The sequence below is a fragment of the Calonectris borealis genome, chromosome 14 (assembly GCF_964195595.1).
Source record: "Calonectris borealis chromosome 14, bCalBor7.hap1.2, whole genome shotgun sequence".
Classification (NCBI taxonomy): Eukaryota; Metazoa; Chordata; class Aves; order Procellariiformes; family Procellariidae; genus Calonectris; species Calonectris borealis.
In genome coordinates, this window is record NC_134325.1 from 16546278 (window position 1) to 16568147 (window position 21870).

At 37.7% G+C, this 21870-nt stretch overlaps 1 protein-coding gene across 3 annotated transcripts in view; it reads right to left on the bottom strand.

Moving 5' to 3' along the window:
* Positions 1–21870, bottom strand: part of NELL1 (neural EGFL like 1) — a 294286-nt gene that overhangs the window by 180002 nt on the left and 92414 nt on the right. For all 3 annotated transcript variants that reach the window (XM_075163307.1, XM_075163306.1, XM_075163305.1), the window contains exon 12: positions 20766–20894. In XM_075163307.1, the coding sequence (XP_075019408.1) occupies positions 20766–20894 (129 nt within the window). The remainder of the gene's footprint in view (positions 1–20765; positions 20895–21870) is intronic.

The window sequence follows — 21870 nt, forward strand, 5'->3', positions numbered from 1 at the left end:
GATTGTAAACTTGGGACTGTTCTCAAGTTACCTTCATCTCTCATGTGGAGAAAATTGTCTGTGCATCAGCTCATAATATAAATATAAACAGAAATCTCACCTATTGAATTTATTTGTTGATATATATGTTAATGAAATCTTTTTGCTGGATTGAGTGACTTGTTCAGTAGACAACATACCTCAGAAAAGGCTTGGCTTGCTTCAGCTTAGTTTTCTCATCTTTAAGGATACAGACACTTATTTACTTTCCTAAACTAGTACCCACATTTTTTTCTTTGTGCTGAGCTGGCCAAGAGGAGTGCTACACTGTCTATCTTCAGATAATTATTGCAAGTGTTTACTCCTTAGGCTATTAATAAGGACAACTCATTGCATATGCACACAATAAATATTAAAATTATTCAGTCAAATAACATAGAGATAGACATAACAAATGCTTGGGTCCAAACTGCTATTTTAGAGGTCATAACTCCCACTTAACTATTACTAGCTCCCCAAGATGTACAGGTGTCTGGTTTCTAGACCAAAATCTCTAACCCTGAGGTAGATACCCAGGGTCCATCTATAAGAGGGTGACTCACAGCATGGGATTCACATCAGTGAGCCTGCTGAGCAGAAGCTGCCCATGTTAGTTGACAAAAAAAATGTAATGGTAAGGGTTTAGCTCAAATCACACCTCTCCTCCAGGCTTAGAGGCCTCACTCCATTTGACAGGGAGACACTTACTCCACCTCACATTTTCCTGAGAACATAGGCACAAGGGGCCAAAGTGTGTAGGCTCCTAATTCCTACTTAAGCACTTAAAACACCCATTGAAGTCATGAGAATTTAAGGATTTAAATTGAAGATTAAGAGCTGAAGTATCTTTAGGGATTGATCCTCTCTCTTTCTCTCTCAAAAGGCAGCAACCTTCTTTTTTGCTTTTTTCTTTTTTTTTTCTCCCCCCAATAGACAGAGGAAAAAGAAGCAGCTTCTTTCCTTTATGCAACAGCCCAACCATTAAATGCGTGCAGACACATTGAGTGTCCAGGTCACTCCTCCACTTTAGAGGATTCACACTGCCATTTCCCTGGCCACCATCCCAACAATCAGAGCAAACTCGTCTGCAGGTGAAGTTCGAACTGTTTTATGTTTGCTCATAAATAGATTCAACAGGAGAGAATGAAATTTCCCTTGTAAGGCCAATGGTCAAGGCACTTACCAAGGCAAGCGAAAAGGACTGACAGCTGGTCTCTAACATGAGAATTGTACATTTTCTTTACGCTGCACTCGTTTTCATCACATGCTGTAACTGGTGCACTATTTGTACACATGAAAAACTCAACTATTTTCTCCTCCCTCATATAGCATATTCTTATCTAACTATACCACGGCATTTACTGGATCCAAAAAGTTTGGTCCTAAGAGGGCCAAGGGCTAAGTGAGCCCTTTCATCCCCATGAGAAACAAAAACAGAGAGATTGCTTAGCTGAGGATCCTAAAAAAACTTTTGTAGAAGTGTTTTTAAAAATCCGGACCCACGTGTTTCAAAACACTAGAATAACGCACTGATGACGAGAGAAATAAACATGTAACAGAACAGAGAATGACTGCCACATCAAGAAACTGTCAGTAGACAAGCCCTGTTATGATTTTAATAATGGTTTCTTATTATATATTGCATTCCCACAAAAAACTCATTTGCTGACCTTAAAAGCAGTATCTCATGTGACTTTTAAGTTCAATCAAATTAACATTCAATGACCCAGGCTGTCACCTGAGATGTGCAGATTACTGTTATTTGAAGTGTCATGATAAATCTTAGATAACTTGATTCAAGTCTGTCTTACTGACTCAACAGAGCCATGCTGGGGTTTTTTAATCATGCCAAACAGCTCATGGAGTGTTTGCTTAATTTTTTGTGAGGAAAAAAATGTCTACAGTGGCCAATTATATTCGTAAGTATAGTTTTCTTTTGTGAGAACGTATCGTTTATTCTGCACATACTGCACTTCATCTGCTTTGCAAACAGCAGAGACGGGATTTTTTTATCTGTTGGTTGCGAGCACTGCTCCTGTCCCTATGGCAATTGGCCAGTCGCTGTATCGTTACTGCTTTGTGAAGTCGACTCCAGGTACCCTGGGAGACGCGTTCTTGGGATCCAGCATGTAGGGAACTGCGGCAACACAACAATGCTGGGCCCCGGCAATCAGCTGCCGCTTTTGTGGGAATACATGGAGCTCTGGTTCCACTGGAAGTGGAATTTAAGGAACCCATGGAGAGACTAGGAAGCCTTTTCAGTAACTTTGAAAAATAAGACATTAGAAAAATAATGTCAGTGCACAGACAGTGGAAAAAATAATGATAAAAGGCTTGGGAAAGTATCTGTATTCTGCTTAAACCACTTGTAAATAGCTCTTCAACTCTCACACCAGGCCCACCTAGAGGCAGTAAGGGAAGCACAGTTAAAAGCAGAATGTTTAACTATTCAATTCTAGTTCTAGGGCCAGTGACTAAAACTGCTGGCCTAAGCTTCAGAGGAAATATATGCTGATCACAGGATACAGCAAAGTTCTCAGAAATCTCAGCTAAAATCAAGAAGCCTATCAAAAAAATAAAAAAATGATGGAGAGTCTAACCTGTCCAAACAAATAAAAAAAGTCAATCACACAGTGAGAGCCTGGGGTTCGCATCAAGTTTGATGAGACCATTAGAAAAAAACACAACTGGCCCCTTTTGAAAGGAAAGATACCATTTGCAGTAAATGAGAATTTAGTAAACAATGTAATGAAAGCAGCTGGGGAGTAACTAGGCTTTGCTCAAAAGTGACAAATGCAGCCTCTTAGTACAACAAAATACTGGAAAGGAACAAACAAGAAAACCCAAATGTGTCCTGTATCAGTAAGTTCCACGCAGTTCAAGTGTACTTAGTGCCTCCTCAACACACAGTTTGGTTAGCGCACAGTTTTGATAGCATTCCCGTTGTATGCTTTTCATGCAAAAATTAATTACTTCTATCTGTCAGGCATCATAAGCTCTATTACACTAAAATGAGGTTTTGTTTGTTTGTTTCTCTGATGTTTTAATTATTGCAACATGATTACAACAGACGAAACAACAGCCTAAAGGTACAGATGTAGCTAACATCTAAATATACTAGTGTATAAATATGTATGAGTATGCATGCAGCTATGGACGATGCTTCTTTTCATAAATAAGGAACTCACATAATCAAAGCTTAGAATGCTTTTTCTGGTACCTTCATATTTAGTTTATTAACATCCTTTAAAATTGCTCCTCATCACAACAAAGTGATTTTGAGGTAATGAATAAACATCACTCATTCTTTTACAGGGGTAAAAAAGGAGATGGACGGAAACATGTGAATCTTGGTGTGAGATACTGGTAGTCATTAAATGGAAGTGCGCAACACACACACTGTGAAGTACGTAACGATTTGATCATACACTAACATTTATCCTCATGCTTACATCTCACCATTCACGTCACTCAAGCCAACCTTGATGGTTAAATATTAAAAGAGTTGGCTTTTAAGTGCAGAGGAACATGAGAACAGAACACTGCATTTAAGACAAAATTAATCTAAACTCTTTAGGCAATGTTCAGTTCAATACTTCATAGCTGCAACCCCAGCATAATCCCTGCCTCATTATTTATTGAGGACTCTGTTCTTTGGTTCTCTTGCACTACAGTGCTAGATAAAGGAAAAAGCTCTTAAAACTTTTAATAAGTCATACGTCATCTATGCATAGACTATCATATCAGCACACAATTATGACAAGGCATCTCATGAGCAACAAAGCTAACCAGCATACGAACTGCTGAGCTGAACGCCAGAGCCCAAAAATGCTACAGGAATCAAGAAGCTGGGTCCTGCAGAGAAGTCCTCCCAAATCTAACCAATGCTACTTCTTGTATCAGAAAAGTCAGAAGTGTAACGTGGAACAGCTTTCAGCTCTAGCTTCTTCCCCAGTGGCCAACAGGGGAGAAGCAAAACGTGGAAAGGATGCACCATACAGCATTTACTCTCAGCGGTTTTTTCAGTTCTATCATGTGAAGCTACACAAGTCAATGTGTGAGTCCAAGTTCACATTATTTAGATTCAATAAAAGATTTATTCATACCTTCTTCATACTTTCCTTGACTGATTTGCCATTTTCTATCAAGTTTGTCTTCAATTTCAAGGGCTATCATGTACCCTTCCCATTTTACCTATACTCACTCATTCGGTGTCAAGAGGTTGACTCCCAACCAGAATCAAATCACGACAGTCACCTTTGACAATTCATTCCTTTTTTTTTTTTTTTAAAAAAAAAGCACAGTCATTTATTCTCTCACATTGCACTCAAGATAAGTTTTGCATTAACAGTATCTCCCCAAGCATATCATTCCCTTCAAAACCTCCTTGGAATAATCTTTTTCCGTGGTGCCTAAAAGCCCTGGTTCAGCTAGAGGTCTACTCCAACCAGTTCCACATTTTTGCATTTTTCCAGCTGTCTGTGGTTTCCTGTTGTTATCTCCTAAAGTGTTTGACACGGAGCAGTATGCCACACTGCAGCTCTCCCTTGGGTGGAAATGAGCCACTGCTACCTTCAAGCGGCTGCCAGCCCTGTGGAGCCGGGCAGAGAGGAAACCCTGGCTGAGATCTGATCTTAAGCTGGGCATCGCGGACTTCTTCACTTGGGGGCAAAGTCTGTTATAGAGGCTGACAGCTCTCGCTGAAGTAAGAACTTACTGCAACTTCCTACTTTTCGGAGAGAGATGCCTTTGCCTTACTTTCATCACCACAATCAATGCATGTCAACAGAATTATTCTAGGTTTACAAGAATAAATTTTAAAGCAGAAACTATTCACTTAAAAAAGCAGGATTTTACATAAGCAAAAGGAAGATGTTCTAGGATTTCGGCTTCAAACCACATTCCCACATTTTTTTCTTCCCACCTGAAACACGGTCTCTTGTCTTATATTTAGGTTATAAAGCCTCCTGGAAAACGAATCCTATTTTTATCACACATCTGAATAACACCTACCACAGTCATAGCCTGTGTTCAAAAATGTAAGTCCTAGACACTGTAGAAATAAAAGCAGTTATAAGCATATGTAACTCCTCTATCTTTAGATCTTCCCATGCCATGTGATATATACAGCCACTTACTGATATATTTAATCATGAGTAAGAAAAAACCCCAAGACTACAATGGCATCCTATAGCTACCCTAAAACTTCAACGGCATCTCTTAAGGAAGGCTAACTATAAAACTAGCAAAAACTTCAGCGGCAAACCACAAGCACATTGATTCAGGTTAAGTTAATTTTATATATATATATATATACTTATATACATAAAAAGGCTATTTCCTGTCTATATGCCTACCACAACATCACATTATTCCTGCAATTCAGCTAAGCATTACACAGCAGTTCAGTTCTGCTGTTGGTTAAACAACTGCAACAAAAATATATTCTCAACTTTTTCAAGAAGCAAAGCATTTTTTCCCTTGCTATAGCCAAGCAACAATCTAATATGCCCCGCTACATAAAACCAACCTATGATAAGACATACAACTGACGTATGTTCAAACAAAATTCCCTTAGGGTTTAAATGTACCCCTGATCAGGAATATCAAAGAATAGCATCTGATGCTGCTGCAGTTAAAACAGCCCTAACTCAGTTTATCCCCTGTAGCTCCAAAGAGATTAACAGATGATACAGTCTTTCCACCTACAGGCCAAAATACCTCCTACTGCTATATATATATTTCAAGGAATAACAGTGCCAGCTTTTATGCTAGTTGCTGGATACTTATTTTTATGTCACAACAAAAAAATTTCAGAATCGTCTCTTCAACTTAAGTAATATTCTTTTCCAAGACTTAAGTCAAAGAAATTGCACCAATCAGGTGCAATCTCTCTAACCAACCAGGTTATAGATTCAAAAATCTTTTTTCAACTCATTCAATTTAAAAGGGAATAGGCAGCTCACGTCCCCTGTATCCTTAAATCAGAATGAGGGTATAAAGCCCACATCCCAACTCTCCAGTCCCAGAAGGACCATCTCAGTTCTCCTTTAAGTTCTTCTTTTGAAGGATAGGGAGTTATCAACTGTAACAGAAACTCACACAAGTTAAAATGAAGAAAATACTTTACTGCAAATGGGTTGCTTTTCCCTAAAGATTTTGGATTTTCTTGCAGTTTCTAACTTTGACACTTTCTGGCTTTCTCAGGTTTTCTCAGCATCACCAATTCTTGAGAATTCAATATGCCTACTGATTTCACAGGGGTCAGATTAAGGCTGTGCGGAAAACAAGGGATAATTTCTCTGTTTTAGTAATAACGTTAAAGGAAGAGTCCTCATGCCGGTCACTTTAGAATTAATTAAAATACAGGAGAAACTACCAGGGAATGATTTATATTCAAAGGGGATTATGGCTAACGCTAAAATGTTTATAAAAATCAATGGGAACCTAGCACAAAACAGATATAGCTCAGGGGAATTCACATTGATTAGATTCCCGTGTAGTCCAAGATACAGTTCTCTCTTCCATGTTCCTCATTAGTTCACTTCAAGATTTACGTGAATTGCAAAATAGATGTAACCGAGCTCCAGTTATTTATATTGTGTTAACTAAGAAAAAAAGAATTCTACTCACCTGAAACAGAAATTCATTTGTTTCCAAATGTTTAGTGAGAGAGGATGATTCAGTCCACCTCCACATTCATCTTCTGTTGCACATTAATGAATATCCAATAATGCCAATACTAACCAAGAAACAACTGACAGAATCTGTTAGCACTCAGACTGAGTTGCCACTTTCCCCGTATACCCACCACAAAACCAAGTACTCCTGGCAACTGAAACAGTGTATGGCAAAAGCTGTACGTCTTTGTAACGTTTTGTAGCCTTTTATGTAGGATAGCATTGACAGTAAAACCAGCAAGGTGCTAATTACTAAAAGGTATGTTGGTGCACTGCAGCTGTTGTGTTGTCAAGCATCAGCTGCCCTACCAGCCACAAAGGCGTTTCATGTTTTAGCCAAATTTGATATTACTGTTTGTACAGAAAAATTGTTAGATGAAAACCACAGTGGCAGTGCCAGGCTCTGAATTGATTCTCGTAGAAAAGAAAGACTGGAAATTGTACCTTACATTCTTTCACAAACTGAATGCACTTCAGATTGCTGCTGACCTTTTCACAATAGCACTGATTCAGCCAGCTAGACTGAAAGCCAAAAAGCAAATAAAGTCACCTAAGGGGTAACAGGTTAAAGCAAGCTCCAGAACGGAGTAGAAGGCCTGACCTTCAAAGGTTAATGTCACTTGTGCCCAAGTAAATGGAGGAAACTTTTCATCACCAGCATAGTGGTTCTTAAATAGAAATTAAAATTCCAGTAAAACAGTGCTTAATTGAAAGATGATTCACGTGCATGAACTAGTGTCTAAAGAGTCTGAATCAGCCTAAATGTTGGTTATACAGATTCTAATATCTAGCAATTATCTTGATCCTCCCAGTATGCTTGCTCAATTTTCCATTTTGTCAGTTAAGTTACCGTACAAGTCCATGTAAGTACTGCAAAATTCTTCCTGTGTTTTGCCTAAGAAACTCATAATGGAAAACAATGCCCATATTCTAGTGTTAAGGAAGAGCTTCAGAGAGAGAAAATAATCAGGATCATTCCTACTCCTGGAAACGGGAATGCATTAGCAACAATTTCAGGTTGCCATAGGATCCCTACTGCCCAGATGTTGCACTGTGGTCTTTGAAAAAGTCTGGAGAAGAAGCAATGTAAGCCAACGAACAGCATAGTCACGACATCACAAAGCACTGAATCAACTCTGCACAAAATAGAGTTTTACTGCCTTATGGACTTATGGGCAAGGAAACAAAGACCCGAGCGATCTGCCCCTGAGGAAACAGAAAAAGCGGGAATGGCAACAGCTACTTCCTGAACATCCACCATGATGATAGGCCTTACTTTATAATCTCTCCCCTGGAGAGAGCACCACTAAGCCCTGCATCTTAGGCTCCAACACATGGAAAGCAGAGACTAAGCGCGTGGTCAGCCTGCCATAATGGAGTTCTGTGCCCCGGGAAACTGCTTGCTTTGCCTATGCCTAGAGCCAGCCCTGAGGCAACTGGTAATTTTTCAGTGCAAACTCTTTGCAAATTAGATCTTCTCTCTTTTTGCAAAACACAGCGTGTCTCTGAGCTAACACTAACTCACATTCATGTCTGAAGGTGCTACTGTGTATTCATATAATTATCTCAGCAGTAATAGCTACCAATATGTACAGATGCATTCTCTGGTGAAAGCTTGAAGGGAAAATATGAGTCATAAGAATTAGGGAGACAAAATAATGAAAATGAAGATGAGAGGTAAACAATCCTAAGGAAGATGAGAGATAAAAAGGAGTTTGCATTTCACGGGAAAGGGTTTGTTTTGTTTGTTTTTACTGCACATTAAGCACAACAATAACATATTTAAAGAAGACATATCAAGGGAAAAAACAGAATTAGAACTGAGAATATTTAAACCTAACTTACATTTAATATAGCCAATTTCATCCTAATCATTTTCAAGCACTTTCTTAAGCCTGTAAGTAGAGAGAAATTCATTTTCTACTATTGAAACACAGTGATCCCCGCAATATATCCCTCATACAACTGGTATGAGGCGTATACAGCTTCAGTGAGGGAGTTCTGGACAAGATATAAACACAGCAACATCTTCAACAGAACCAATTAAAAAAAATTAGGTTAATAAAATGCAATTAATCAGAAACTACCAATAGTGAGAAGGAAAACTGAGATGTCTAATCTAGAAATGAAAGGAAGAAATTAAAAGAAAGTGCTAAGAAGAACAGACAGTGAAAAAATTTCTAGAATGCCCAAAGGGTATTTTTAAATTTAAATCTTTAGATATGAAGAACAGATACACTAACTGGAAAAATGGTAAGGTATCTTTTTGGAAAAAAATTTGAATACTAAAAATATTGTAAGAGCCAGCAAATCAATAGGAAACTAACATCAATATAACAGTTACCTTTGTAGATGCTGTACATACTTTTGTACTAATTTCAATTACTTGAATCAAAATCTCTAACTTTTTTTTAACTCTCCACTCCAGCCTCCAAAAAGATTCAGGTACAAAGAAGCAGATTATTAAACAGAGGTAGGGGTCTTAGAAAAATGCACTTTTTGAGAGATTTTTCACAGGCAGCTACCTACCTAATTGAAATTTATTTGTCTGTCAAAAATCTTACAGACTAAGAGGAATTATCTTTCTAAAAATTAAATACGTACATGAATATCTTACAGAATGCCTTTCCTCAGATGTCAGTAACATTTAGTAAATAAAAATGAAGAAAAAAAAACAAAACCAAACAAAACTTATTTCTTACTATATAAGCAGTTTGCTTACTTTTCTACACTTACTTCAGTCTATTTTCTGGTGTTATTGTGCTGTCCCTTATCAATTACCTTCATCCCGTAAACCTCACAATACCCCAGCAAGACAAAAAAGGATTTTGTGAACACTATTATCCCAGTTTCCAGACAGTAAACCAAAACAGAGAAACCTGCGCAGATATATACCAGGAAACGGACAGATCCTATGCCCATGAAGGCCCAGGTAAAGCTTCCTTTTCTTACTAGGACAGTGCAATTGGACAAAGCAGTCTTATTTTTAGTTTCAGTGCAAATATAGCTCCTCATGCGATACAACAAGAAAATATTATGTTGCTCTTTTTCTTCACTAAATTTATAAATGTGTTTCCATAAATGAATTGCACTGAAAAAACACGGAATTGATTTATTATTTGAAAATAAAACTTAATAAAAATATATAAAACAAATATGTCTCAATTTCAGTGGTGAGCAGAAACAGATATATTAAAATTGCTATACGCCAATGTAACCCTACTACATCTGGATTATGTCAAAAGCTCAATGCCTCTTAATAAATTCAGAATGGTTTGCACTTAATACAGACACACCCTCTACAATCAGCATACAACTCTATTCTCAATTAATCTGAACAAAAGCCGTAAGGAGAAATGCCAGAAAAGGATGCAAAATATGCATCCTGAAATCCTAAAAAGAAAGTAGAGAGTTAACCATATAGCAAAGCCCTAGGTTAGCAATAACGTCTTTTCCAATGATTTCTTAACTTTTGTGCTTTATTTTTTATATGCACATTAGCTTTGAATACCCAGAACCATATCAGTAAGTCACTTACTAAATCTTGCAGGAAAAAAATGTGTCATTATAACTGACATTTGTCATGGATTTAGAGACTCTTGTACTTTTAGAACCAATTTTGTTTTTCCATCTACTGGAAACAAAATAAGGAAAAAGGCAATAGATAATATTTAATGGAACAGCCCCCAGTTATGCTATTACCAAGGCCAAAACACATTTTCTATTAAAGATAATAAAAAAATAAATATTTTTAGGAGAAACCAGATGATTTTTCCATTTAGTTGGGGTTTTTTTGACTGAAGGATAAAAACTTAATTTTATTCAGTAGTTTCCCAAAAAAATTAACAGTTATGGAGAGAAGGGGGTGGTTGTTTGGTTTGTTGCCTTTTTTTTGTTTTTCTTTTGCAACTAACTTTAGGTAGAACAAAGCCTTTAATTTTAATCATACAAGTGGTCAACACAAAACAACTGCTAGATGTCCTTCTCTGGATGCAGCACAGCTGCTGTATTTGTGACCTACATTACAGACCCTGGGCACCGTACGTTTCCTGGCTCCCCAAAGCCCTAGCCTTTCACTTTCACCTTCTTTGTAGCAACGCTCATCTCTGTTACCTTCTCCCAAGATGGGGTGCTGTGGCTTCGTGGCCAGGCAAAGTGCCACTGTGTCCCGCAGGGTCCCTACCCGCTTATGGCTCAGCATCTGTTCAAGAAGCACCAGAGCCTCAGATTCACTTGTACAGAAGCAGCTAAAGCTGCTTAAAAGGGTTAAAAAAAATTTTTAAAAAATTTCTTTGACACACCACAGCAATAAGAACAGTTCCTGAGGAGTTTAATGCTATTTTTCCCCAAGATCCCTAATATCTACATACAAACCTGAACAAAATTATTTTCTACACGTACTTCACTGCGTCCATTACCTCAGGACTCGACACTCTCTAGGCTGAGATCAGAGTCCTCTAAGTCCTTCACATGGGTCCTCTAGTGAATCAAGTTTTTTCCCATGTTCCCAAAATTGATGGGGGGTGGGGGGTGTTCATTTCAGTTTGTAATAGATCTTGCTGTAGGACAAGTGCATATCCTTCCCTCTTCCGACCTGACCATGGCAACCTTACAGTTACATTTAGACAGCCTCAAAATTGGATCTGTTGTTCTACTAGCATATTGCCAGCACCGACCTTGAAGCAGCTAGATGATATTTACAACATGCATTTTCACACGGTCACAGTCAAGCCCAATCCAACAGGTTATCTACAAACTGGCTGCGAGAACTTCCATTTGGACCAGGGACTCCATGCCCTCCAAAGCCATTCTTTAAAGAGCAATGGAGAGACAGCTTGAGCATCAAAACTGCACATCAAGTTTCTTTCAAGTAGCTGGAAAAAAGTTTACAAGTACTAGCATTTAAAAGAGATTATCTTTTTCTCATTTCAAGACTTTCGACTATGCAAAACAGTTGCCCTCTCTGCACTCCCAAGTGCTGCAAAAGGTAACCATATAGAGTCAACAGCATCTAATGTCCCTCCAGTGCTCTCAATGCAAAACACAGTACAGGATAAAAGATAATAGAATCACAAAAAAATTTAGGTTGGAAGTTATCTCTGGAGGTTTTCTATTCCAACCCCCTTTTGAACATCACAGGCCCTTGAGAAAGTTGCTATTCTGTCAGATTCTGGGTAAGTAAAGGCTTTTGCGCTGCAGTAGGAAACACCGGTTTGCATATATGCATACACACATATCACAGATACATAAGCACACATGTCATTTTTTGAACTATTCTAGTTATGCTCCAGATTTTAAAAAAGGCAAAACCTCAACACCTCAACCTCTAAGTTTTAAGAGCTAAGCGCACAATTTTTAGCAACTTATACAAAAGTACTGGTAAGTGGCTTCCACTCAATTCCAAGCAAAACTTCCTCATTATATACAAATATTTCTCAGCATTTTACAGTCCAGCTCAACCACAAGCAAACTTCTGATCATCATTACAAGAACAACTCAGATTTTTTTTTCTTTGCTTTGCTGCCAAATATTTGATGCAAGCACTTACCTAGTCTAAACTGCCACAGCTCCACTAAAAACTCTTTCAAATTTTTCCCTTCTTCATTAATGCCAGCAGAAACGTGACAGGAGCTATACTGTGTCATAATTTGAAGAAAGAATTTTGGCAATATCAGGATGAATACAAGGGCTTAATGGGTAAAGAGCAGTAAGAGCTCTTTCTGCTCACAAGGGTTAGTACACACATATCATGTCACCATTTATTGCATGGATTTCTTTCTCTTTCAGTGCAAGAACATGCAATAGGGACAATTTGCTATAAGGATCATTATAGTGTAAAGATAATGATGCTGACCCAGCAGGAACATACAATATTTTTTTTTCTCCTACTGGTCAGCTTTTAAGTCAGATTCCGCTACAATTAGTAGCCAATAACATGACACCAGGATTTTCTTTAACCCATCTAAAAATGAGACAAAGTTCTATTTTTAAAAAGTCATTAGAAGTGAAGGCTGTGAAAGTGCAGTTTATGAAGCACTCATAAACTCTAGGCCACCTCCTAGAGAGGCTGTCCTAAAGAGAGGCAGCCCGTTCCATCTCTGCTCTTACACGCCCACCCTCCACAAACTCAAAAATACACTAATGCACCCCTGCCCCCAAACCTGGGATGTGGGCACACAAAGAGATCTTGGAGGCTGAATGCAAATATAGATTGGAAAAACAGTGAAGCGCTTAAAGACAGACAGTGAACTAGACCAGTATTGTTTGATTCAGTAATAGAAATTATCAGCCTATTCTTGGCAAATAACAGAAGGTAAAAAGCAAAGCTTTATATACGAGGTATCAAATTATTTCCAATACAATTCAGAAGAATGCAACCCTAACATGTAAGAGCATTTGTTGATGGGGAGACAGCATCCCCAATCCCTCCAGGTGAACAAAAATCTCAACAGCCTCAGAGCAGGATTTTCGTTGCCATTCTGAAGGGGTGAAGAGGTTTGTTTCCTTTAATAGCAATGATTGTAATCTACTCAAATGCAAGTTACTAACATAAGAACTGACAGTTGCAAGGCTGAATTTCTTTGGAGCCATAATTATTTATGACACTTTATTACAACAACTCCAAAACATATGGTTACCTTATTAGAAATTAAAATTTATTTTCATATAAATCTCAGCATGACATTACACCAAAAGAACTAAAGTTACTCCAGGGGATGGCAAATAATTTCACTTTCCAAGGTTTAGTAGTTGGAATATGAATTCAAACTAATTCACTTGTAAATATAAAAGCAGTTTTGATAACACAAATAATACATCTGGAGCCATATAAGGCATAAATATCATTTTCCAACAAGCTCCTGAATCTTCTTAGTATAAAAATTTTAACATTTTGTTTGAAAACTTTCTGTCCACACAGCAAGTGTATCATCTCTATACGCTTTAGAACGTATGCATTTACTTGGCAGGGGGGAGGGTCTATTTTGTTTTTTTATTCAGTCTCCTCCACTAGCAGCTCATAGCACAAGGAAACTGCAGTCTCATTTATTAAAGTCCATAAACCCACAAATGCAGGAGATTGACTGACGAGTGCCTGCCTTTTGATCATATTATAAAAGATGAATTTGAGTTCATGCAATGGTTAAGATTATCATTTAAAATAAAAGTCTTTCTCTAGGAAAACAGTAGCAAGGACAAATGTATTATTTGCATTATATCACCAAGAGAAGGGACTTTCAGTAAAGTGAAATAGGATTACATACATGAGTGGAAGTTTAAAATTTACACTGTCAGGTAACTGAAGTCTTAAAAAGCAGGTTAACAAGTGTCTTTCAAAGAAACTGTGAACTTTTAAAAAAACAACTTGGCAAAGTCACATGTTTATAAAAAAGGGGGGTGGGTGGTTTTGTTTGTTTGGGGTTTTTCGCATGGGGGGGTGGTTTGGGGTTTTTTCTTGTTTTGTTGTGGTGGGGTTTTTTTTAAGTCTCCATGTGAGGACTTGGTTCCAGCTGAAACACTGCCATTGAGGCAGTCTTTGCGGCAGAGATGATGATCTTGACTGTAACATTTTTAGATTCTTCTCTTGCCCTTCTCCTCTTTGCTACAGTTTCAGCGCAGAGAAAAATTCAGTGCATTTGCAACGAACATAGTCATTTGCCATCAACATTTGTTCCATTTTCTTAACTTTAGGTAATTTCATGAAGTATCCGGTATGTACAGTTATGCATATATGTACACCTATGCAGCACAGAACATAAGTTTACTATAGTATACAGTCAATATCGACTGCAGGAAAAACAGACGTCTTGTGAGGCAGGTTTTTTGAGAGTACAACAACAGAAGGATTACCATTAAAAGCTGACCCAGAAGTCAAGTCAACGGACACTATCCAAAACCACAGTCATACATCACTGCCACACAGAAGGTTTGTATGATACCACAAAATGTTAATGTCACCTCCCAAGCCACAATGCAGTGAAATTAGAACAGCTGCAATGAAATCACTACAGAGGAGGAGGGGAAAATTCAACAAAATTCAACTTATTTTATAGAGCAAGAAAAACATCAGCTGTGGAAACTCAGTGGATTGCCAGCAGACTTTTAGTCTGAAGGCCATATGCAGGACTGGATTTATTCTTTTTCAGTTTAAACTGCTCATGAAAAGTTCTGCACACTAATCAGCTATTTACATACAGGGTGTGATGAGTCAAAGGATCAAAACATTAGAGGTAAGCTTTACGAAGCTCTCTCCAGAACCATAACAGAAGCCACATTGTATGACAAAAGATTTTCTTGTTCCTCTGTGTTTTGCAACAGAAGTAAACTTCTATTTTCTTTTTTCATTAAAGCATGCTGATAGAGAGGTCTTTGCATTTGGAACTAAATCATTAATCTTAAAAGGCTTATTTTTCCTGATTTCTGTGACAATGGGAAAAAACTCCTTTTTCCTCTGCATTTTGCAATTATTTTTTCTGTATGACTTTCAGAAAACAAACCTACATTAATGTGAGTATCTTCAGAACAGAATTTTTCAACATATTTACATATCTATCCTTCTGTAGAGAATTTCCTGACTACATCTGACATCATCAAGCTCAAAGGAAAAGAAACAGAAAGCAGTAAAGACCACTGTATATGTCTGGAACATACTTACAAATTACAAGGAAATTAAATGTGTTTTTATTTTTAAAATAACTAGCAGCAGAATCCTGAGGTTCCAAGCTTACTCTCTCTCAGGTTGAGAGCTTGATAGCCTTATGTACGTAAGTTAAACAACACTCCTGTGTTGGGAAATAATATTGCTCTACAAGCCTACGATAAGTAAGAATGGGATCTCTTGCTTACAAGCTCAAATACTGAGACAACTAACTTGCAGAGCTCTAAATCAAAATACCTAAAACAGAACAAAAAAAAAAAAGGGAAAACAAATATTAGCCTTTGAATTTTATTGTCAAGTGAGTGAGATATAAAGCTTTATCTAACCTGTCCTCAGAGGTCTTGGCCTGAAAGCAGAGCTCCCAGCCTGTACTGGAGATGTCTCTAGCCCTAACCACACCGCCTGCCCGCTGCTCTCCTGGTGCCATGTGCAATATCAGGCTGTTGTAGAAGGGAGACTGGATGCCTAGCAAGGGAGCAGAAGCTACAGGAGACCACCGCACGGTGGTGTGGCACATCAGGCGGACAATTTGCCTGGTCTGTCCATGCTTCATGCTTGGGGTCCATGCTTCGGGCCAAATGAGCACTCAGTTTTCTCCCAAGGTTTTCACTCATCTTTATGCCATCTCCCCAATATCTGCCAGCCCAGTAAAATCATCATAACTCTTCCCCACGCTACAAAATGAGTGGGTTTTCTGAATTTGGCTGGTATGTCATAGCTTACATGACATTTTTTGAAATGAACGATAATTTGTTAACAACAAATTAAGATAACATGTTTGAAGAACAGAAGGGAAAGAGTGACTTAGTCAAGTTCCTTCTGAATGAAAGTCACAAGGGGTTCTAGAGCATTCTATCCGGACAAAAAATGGGAAGAGTTTTCACAAATATTAAGGCATTTAATTCATTAACTCTGTAAGCTGAGGTAACAGCACTAAGATGACCTTGAAGGTCAGGTCATCTAAGGAAACTAACTATACTGCCTGAATTAATCTCACAGAAATCTAGTCTTCACAGATCTTCTCCTGTCACTATTAACCCATGCAACTTTACCAGTAAAGGAGAAAAAAGTAAAAATAAAGCCAATATGAGGCATTCTCACCACTACAATTGGCCTCAGAACTTTTGGCCTCTTCTATAAGGGCAAAGGAGACTCACCTCAGATATCCTGTCTAACCACTGCCTAACAGGCTGCTTCTGCCAGAAAAGGTGTTTTGTTTTTTTTTATATTCTTGTAAAATAGCTTTATTTTGTTACCTGTTCCGAAAAGACCAACTCAGATTCACACTGCTTGTTTACACTCTTTACACCAACAGCTGGAAGACATCCTAGAGAGCACGTGTCATCCTAGTTAGGTATATAGGGAAAGCACACCCTACAATATAGTCATAAAATGAGAATATTAATCTTGTAGGTCCACTCTAGTCAATGGATCCTTTCTTATCTTATACCCATTATCACAGGAACATTCTCTGGTGACACTGCTTAAGCACATGCTGTGCAACATGACAAGACATCTTGTGGTATGCTACTGTTATCACTTTTACTGGATGTTTCTTGGGTGCATTAGTAGCTGTCCATGAAGGACAGAAGGTTGATACTAGTTTTCTTGTTTCATGCACTCTTGTCAGTGAGAAGAGGCATGCATTTATCCTAACTGGGAGATTCATCCCACTTCAGATTTAAACAGCTCTCACAATGAGTCAGAGCTCAACAGCAATTAGGTAATAATCACTTTTGCACCAACATAACAACTTTGCAGGTAGAAAAGGGCTGTTAATGTTTCAAGCTAAGAAGGTAATAAAGAATGCAGAACTGAAATGTGGTGGGAAAAAATGATTCTGCTTTTGCTCTTCACTGTGAAACATACAGCAGAAAATCACCAAATTCTTTTCAGAAGAGATGGCTCTTAGCATCTAGAAAGTGAGGATAATCATGCTAGCAACAAGCCTGAGTTTCACCTGATTTGGCTTGATTTTTCTTACTTCATCTCTGAGCTTCAGATTCTCCATTTGCTGACACTTTCCTGCCTCTTAGTTGCATTATGCGGACTGTCCTATTAATATTTGTGAAGTACTCACAGACCGCGGAGTTTTCTGGCTTTGAAGAAGTACAGAGTATTTGCAGGTCTGCTGTACACATCACATAACGTGTCTGGAAGAATCAGCGTGAGACATACTCAAATGAATTCCCCACTTTGGTCCTGGTTTTGCCACTGAACTGCTGTGCCGTCTGTAACTAACTCATGCATGCAACTTTCAGCCCTCAACACATGTACTCTTAGGTCATGTGCTAAAAAGTCATAGCTGCAAGTGTGCACATGCTGCTACAATTTGAATGCTTGCCTCCTGCAGACATCGGACTCCCTAGCTACTTGTGCGATTCCCAGAATTTATCCATGCATATGTGACAGAGATAAATGGACACTGGTTCAACACTTGTGCCTAAGTATCCCCATCAGTAGTTAAACCTCAGTCAACATGATTAATAGAAGTATCTCTATACGTCTCTCCGCAAATGATGAATGCTCTAATTACGTCTCATATATGCAAGACAAGTAGGCAGATGTCAAAAAAAACCCCAAACTTTTCTGTTTTTAAGTGAAATACATTGCTTTTACAGAACACGGAGAATCTCCACTTAGCTCCTTCATTCATTACAAGCTTCATTTACGTGTTTGTTTTCAGAAACTGTCTTCCCTAAACACATCTATGTTATTTCAAAAAATGGAATACATATAGTGAGTGGTTATCCTACATGTATATTTTGACATGAGGAACTGCTAACTACTTGAAAAGTAGTTACTGAGAATGAATAGTAAAAGCCTCTTGGGTTTTTGTAATTTATTTTACAAATTTGCTGGTGCCAATTCTCTGACAAACATTTGAATATATTTAATTTTTTCCGCTGTACTGCAAATGTGAATATGGAATGTTAAAAAAAAAGACACAGATACATGTGAAAAAGCGAAGCAGACTCAGACACAATTCTTTGGAGATCTTACAGGACCAAAATGACACCATAAGGACCAGCAGGACAAAACTGTGTGAATAAGAGTGAGCCGAAATAACAGTAAAAACACAAATAAGGTAAAATAATACCATACATCAGAATTCACATGCACAAGTATTTCAAATACATTGGAAGAGATGAGAAATCTGGAAAGCTCCAAGTTAATGATGTGGAGCACTCTGAACTAAGGTGCCACTTACCAGCACATGTCACAAGTATGAAATAGTTTAACCTTACCATCTCAGAGGAAACAGTAATCTTACACGTCTTTTAAGTGTAAAGGCTTAGGAATGATGAAGACAAATTCAGAACTACAGCTGAGAATGGTATCTTCTTTGCTTCCACAGGTGTTTTTTATATTTACTACTTGTTGTTCAGGTGTTTTGCACATTTAATTCTTACACAGTACACGCACAAATCCAAAACTCCACAAAAAAAAATCCACCCCTATACTATACCAACAAACTGTCAAATTGTACCTTCAGATACATGCCTTTGACCTCATTTATTTAAATCCTAGCTTCATCATGCATTTGAGAACATGATACAATCAGCTACGAAATGATTCTATTTAGCAGATTGAACACATAGATGAGAGAAATGGGGTTAGAGAGGCATATAAAGAAATTTTGCAGAAAGCTGTTCTGAGGAGTAAAAGGAAGCTCTTCACAGGGCCGAAAGGAGTTACCTCTTGGCTAATCGATTCCTCAGTCTGTAGTTCCCCTTGCTAAAGAGCCTGCTCTTCTCTGCGTTACTTCCTAAGAACTACTCTCCTTCTAGCAAATTTATAATTCCGTAACATGCAGAAAGCCTCTCTCGTATATCCCATGGTCTCAGGCAGCAAAAGCAGCTGTGTTTGTTCTGTTGCCTCCTGTTTCACCCACATGCACAAGCGTCAGGGATTTGATTTGCCCTTCCGAAATTTAACGCAACATAGACCAGATATGTTGTAATTCCTGCGAATTTGTTCAAAAAGCTCTTTCTTTCCCCACTGCTACCACTAAGGCCCTGCCAACATCTCCAAAATTATTTCAGTCAAGATGTTTAAATTTTTTCCCATAGAGGAAAAAAGGTACAGTCTGCTACTAGGTAAATAAATACACTAAGCACTGATTTTATTTAAAAGAGCAAAAAAGAACAAATACTGGATTCTGTATCACAGCTGATAGCGAGCCTTGTTACTGTCTGATTTCTGAGTAGTCCTTGCAGTACTTATAAAGCAGCTCTTCTCCCAGTTTTTTTGTACAAAAAAGTTTCTCTATATAAAGTATATCTGCTGCCTACCTTTAAAAAGAAATGTGTACTGTTTTCCCAATCACTGAAAGTGCATATATAGGACCATTCAAACTTTTCTTTGTACAGAACTGACTAAATACCGTAAGATTTATAGTTGCAATTTACTGAATAGCTTTATAAACTGCTATTTAAAGCAGTCCTGTTCACTTACATACACTAAAAAGTCTTTTTATGAAAGTGGGATCATTTAAGCCCAGTCCATGCACGTCTTTTTTATTCTTTCATCCCATCTTCCAATTCTTACAGTATATTTTAACAGCTTGTCAAAAATGCCATCTCCCTTCCATCACCAGTACTATTGGAAAAAGAATCTAGGGAAATATTTTTTACGAAGTAGTTCAAAAACTTCCTATCATGGCCAAAAGATTAAATATTGCAGCCTGCCATACAAGGGCATTAAAAAAAAAAAAACCACAATGCAAAAGGCAAGAAGGAATGTGGTATATGTTGATTCATCAATTTAGTTTTTAATAAGTACATCATAGCTGTGAATAACTGCAAGCTCTAGAAAACACTGAGAAACAAAAAGGAGAATAATGCCCCATTGCATTCGTTCCTGTGATAGAATAATACATCAACAGAAGTACCTCAGCTACACTCTTCTAAGAAATAGGTCTCTTCTGTATCACAGGAAAACCATTTCAGTAAAGCACTTGGCCCACAGAAGTACTTCAGGAAGGACTGCAGATCATCATTTCTATATTCAAGCCTCAGTACACCTTCACACTTACCTTTCTCACAAATGTCAGCAGAATTCCCACTTCCTAAACTAATGCATCTTATAAAGATGATGTTCGCTAAAAAACATTTTAGAAGGTAGGTGCTATTGTCTGAAAAACGGTATTTTAAAAATTTTAATGACAGCGTGACCATGGTGTGCCAAGGCACAACTGCAACAACAAAGTATGCCCATAGATAGGTAATCTGAATGGTTCAGCACCACTTATAATCTTCAATCCATATATATGAACGCAAAAAGGGCCCTTGTGATATTCACCATCATGAAACCAAACTTTGCAATGAAATTCATTCGTCAACCATTTATTTAATACTGTGTTTCTGAGAAGGTTGTTAAGGGGATAGGTCTTTGAATATTTTGTTTACCTTCACAATACGCAGAGTCCCCTTGGACAGAGAGATAACCATTCTTGCATTCACAAGTAGCTTTTGTGTTCCAGTTTTTGCACTCTGAATTTTCACCACATCTGTGTCCCTCTGCACAGAAGTTATGGCCTGAAATACAAGGAACATGCAACCTGGTATTAAAACATGTTTATTTCAGATATTCAGGTTTAATATTTACATTGACTGTATTACTCTGAAAAACTTTGGCATGCTACATTCCAGAAATTCTCTCTATAAACCTATCTGGTGCACACAGGCTTTTTGGATTCCTTCATCAATTCATTCTCAGTAAAACCATTTTGTTCAAAAATGTATTTGTAAGACTTGTTTTAGCCAGGAGAAAAGACAACTTCAGAGCAGGAAGCCATGACAATACATTAGTCTTCTACTGAACCCAGGCAGGATAAAATGCCACCTTATCTCCAAGTGCCAAGAATTTACACCAAAAGGATAATAAAGTGTAATATTAAAAAAAAATCCCTCACAGTTCTCTTATTATGCATAATAAAGCATGCTTTTAGAAGAGCAAAAATGAGACGTTGCATTAGAACACAAAACTATATTGGTAGTCAAAACAACCTCACGCACTGCCTTGTAATTCTGTCATCAAAAACTAGCAGGATTATTTCTACAGTTTATCCATGCATCATTTTTTGTAGGGGAGAATTTTTATTAATCTCTCCTTTTTCCTTGACACAAATTCTGAGTAGCTTCTTTGTGAACAGTTTCTTTAATTCCATACAAAGTCATTTCTACAAACATGATGAACTTTCCCACTTTCTTCTATAAAGGCACACTGGCTGAAATTTTGTCCTCGTGATTTTCAGTATTTCTCAAAGATGTGTCAAAATCTCTCTCTGCTGAAGTCTAAAATGAAAGTAATTGCAACTTTATCTCTTTAAAGGCACTCCACTGGAAGTACTGTAAGAGATAACTAAATACCTTACAGAATTTGACAACAGGAATTTTTTTCCCCCATTGGTTTATTTTTGATGGATTTTTCTCTATTAATATCCAAGAGTCAATTTCTATTTCCCTGAGATAAATAAACAGTCATTTTGGTAATTCTTATTTTTTCTGGATT